The sequence below is a fragment of the Halyomorpha halys genome, unplaced genomic scaffold (assembly GCF_000696795.3).
Source record: "Halyomorpha halys isolate HHAL.00 unplaced genomic scaffold, Hhal_1.1 Scaffold1950.1, whole genome shotgun sequence".
In the NCBI taxonomy this organism is placed as follows: domain Eukaryota; kingdom Metazoa; phylum Arthropoda; class Insecta; order Hemiptera; family Pentatomidae; genus Halyomorpha; species Halyomorpha halys.
This window is the reverse complement of record NW_027109604.1, coordinates 24,060-26,604: the sequence shown is the minus strand read 5'-3', so window position 1 is coordinate 26,604 and position 2,545 is coordinate 24,060. Positions and strand designations below refer to the sequence as shown.

General features: G+C 33.7%; 1 protein-coding gene across 1 annotated transcript in view; it reads right to left on the bottom strand.

The window, feature by feature from the left end:
* The window catches only part of LOC136795861 (leucine-rich repeat, immunoglobulin-like domain and transmembrane domain-containing protein 3), a 45,043-nt gene extending 44,170 nt beyond the window's left edge, over positions 1-873 (bottom strand). The window contains exon 1 of the mRNA XM_067047780.1: positions 586-873. Coding sequence (XP_066903881.1) covers positions 586-871 — 286 coding nt within the window. The 5' untranslated portion in view covers positions 872-873. The remainder of the gene's footprint in view (positions 1-585) is intronic.
* Positions 874-2,545: the final 1,672 nt, after the last annotated feature.

The following is a 2,545-nucleotide window of genomic DNA, read 5'->3' as shown; positions in this document are numbered from 1 at the left end:
GCAATAACCGTTTGTTGAGAAAGGCTTTAGGCTACGGCCTATAGGGGCAGAGCCTTGACCCTTTGTTGAGGAGAACTTTCTTTCTACGGCCCATGGGGGCAGAGCAGTAACCATTAAATAAAAAACTTCCGAGGGTTTATGTCCGTAATCGTTCTTCTTACATTGTACTGTGCAAAGAGACTTTTCCCATCCAACAGATTTTAATCAATGATTTTCCTATTTGAATTTTTTTAAAATTATATTATATTTAAATTTTATTTTTTTAATCAAATAAAGTTTACTAGTCCTATTTATCATGTTTATGAAACGGGTACGTATATTTGAAATGTATTCGAATGAAACCACGGGTCTATAGATTATTCAATGAATATATGTTTGGTCATGCTCACGCCTAAGTTGAGTATGGACTTTTAAATGTTTCCTGACGAGGTAGATGTAAAGATAGTTTATAATGGAATTTTAAGGAATAAACTAGTAGGAAAGTAATCAATAAAAGAAAAAAAATCTGGTTGAGGCAGACTCAGATCAACTTGCAGCCAAGCTAGAGTACTTATATCCGGCATAGAAGAGCTACCCAAATGTTACCGTAAAGTCGAATTGTGCCGTCCGTCTCGCCGCGGGAGTTCTTTGCTACACACTTGTAAGTACCGAAATCCTGGATCTTCAGTTTGACAATGGTCAGCATCATCTGGACTTTGTATGATACTTCCTGCGGTATCTCGATGGTATGGTACTTCTTAGAGCTGTGAATCATCTGTCCGTCCTCTCTGGTCCAGTAGGTGAGAGCGTTAGGGTGTGCCTCGGTGAAACATTCCAGAGTCACGTTCCTGCCAAGTGGAGAACCAACCAATTGATGTGGGATCCACAGCATCGGTGGGACTGAAACAAAATCCTACGGTGAGCCAATCAACATTGTGACATTTCATTAGTTTACTACTAACAAAATGGTACAATAAAAATAGAGTCATTTTATTGATTTCTAAAATATTAAAAAATATTAGTACATATAAATTGAACCTGAACCTTGTTCCTATCGAAAGCCAAGAGGTCACCCAAAAACAGTATTGCCTCGTTGCTTTGAGTAGTAATGTTTTTGATATTCGAAATAGACACAGTCAAATGTTTGATGAAAAATATCAAATTATCCTTTATATAGATACAAGCCAAGTATTGACAAAAACTTAGGAATGAATTTGTTTTAAAGAAGAATATCAGAGTTTATATAGAAAAATAAACATTGATCCTAGTTATGAAACTTAATGAGAATAGCTTAATAGTTAACCAAGATTTGATGAGGATTGATGGCTTGATGGTTAAATCGATCTTATTAAATAACCAATAACAACGTCCAGGTCATTATATCTCCCATACTATTATTATTTATTTAGTTTTTACAGTTTATTTATTTATAGTTTTTTCTTTTATTAAATTTTATTTCCTGGAAATTCTTTTTTTTTCTGCAGATTTATATTTCTACAGGTTGGATAATTACCGATATTTCATGGTTGATAGTTTTTAATTTGTGAATAAAATCGATGGTAGAAGCTGTTTTTAGATTCAGACGTATCTTGTAAATTACTTCCTATGAGTATGCGAAAGTAATGAATGAATTTGATGAAAATGTGTACCATTTTTACACTAATCCCCAAATTCCCTCACAGTTTAGGCCAAACCGAAGGAAATTACATTTGAACATGCCCGAACGAAAATATTGGATAGAAAAGATATAGGAAGATCTAGATACGAACTCGAATAGACGGTAGTTGGTGTTTTATCAGTTACATGTACGGATTCGCCTACCTACAGACAGAAAGACGTGGGATCAAATGCGTACATTGATGTTCAAAACAAAAAATGGGAGAGAAACTTTTAATTTTGAGGACAAATTCTGTTATTCCTTTCTTACCTGATTACGAAGTTTCTATACTTTTGGTAGTGAGAATGTTGTTTTTGCTGTTTGTATAGAAAACAACATTAAATTGATAGAAAAAAATAAAATCAACTTTTCGATCAAGTACCACAAATACTAAGTGTGATGTCTTACATAACGCTAACAATAACTCAGTCAGTCTGAATATTAAAAACAACAAATTATGGTACAACCATTGGTGAAGGGATCGAAAGAAGTTGAGAGATTTTGTTTATTATTACTATTGGAGTGAAACAATTGTTTTCCGCACATTTTGGAGAAGGGGAATAAAAAAATAAAAGTCAACTTTCGAGTGGGAGGGCTTTGACTCAATGCGAATATGGCGTATAATATAACAATAATGTGTATGTTTTGCGGCATTATTATGTGAGTTTAATTTATTTTTATCCCTTGCCTTTCAAAACGTCTCCATGTTATCTTATAATTGATAAATAATTGATTGTTCCAACAATTAATTGAGGTGAAATGAGTTGAGATTGATGGTTACAGCGAACAGGTTTTGAGCTTTGTAATAATAACATAAGTTCGTAATAAAGCCGTTTGGTGGTTGTTATACATGCAGCAGGTTAATTTCATGTTAATTGGAGCCCATACTGCATCGTATTAAAGTTCCAC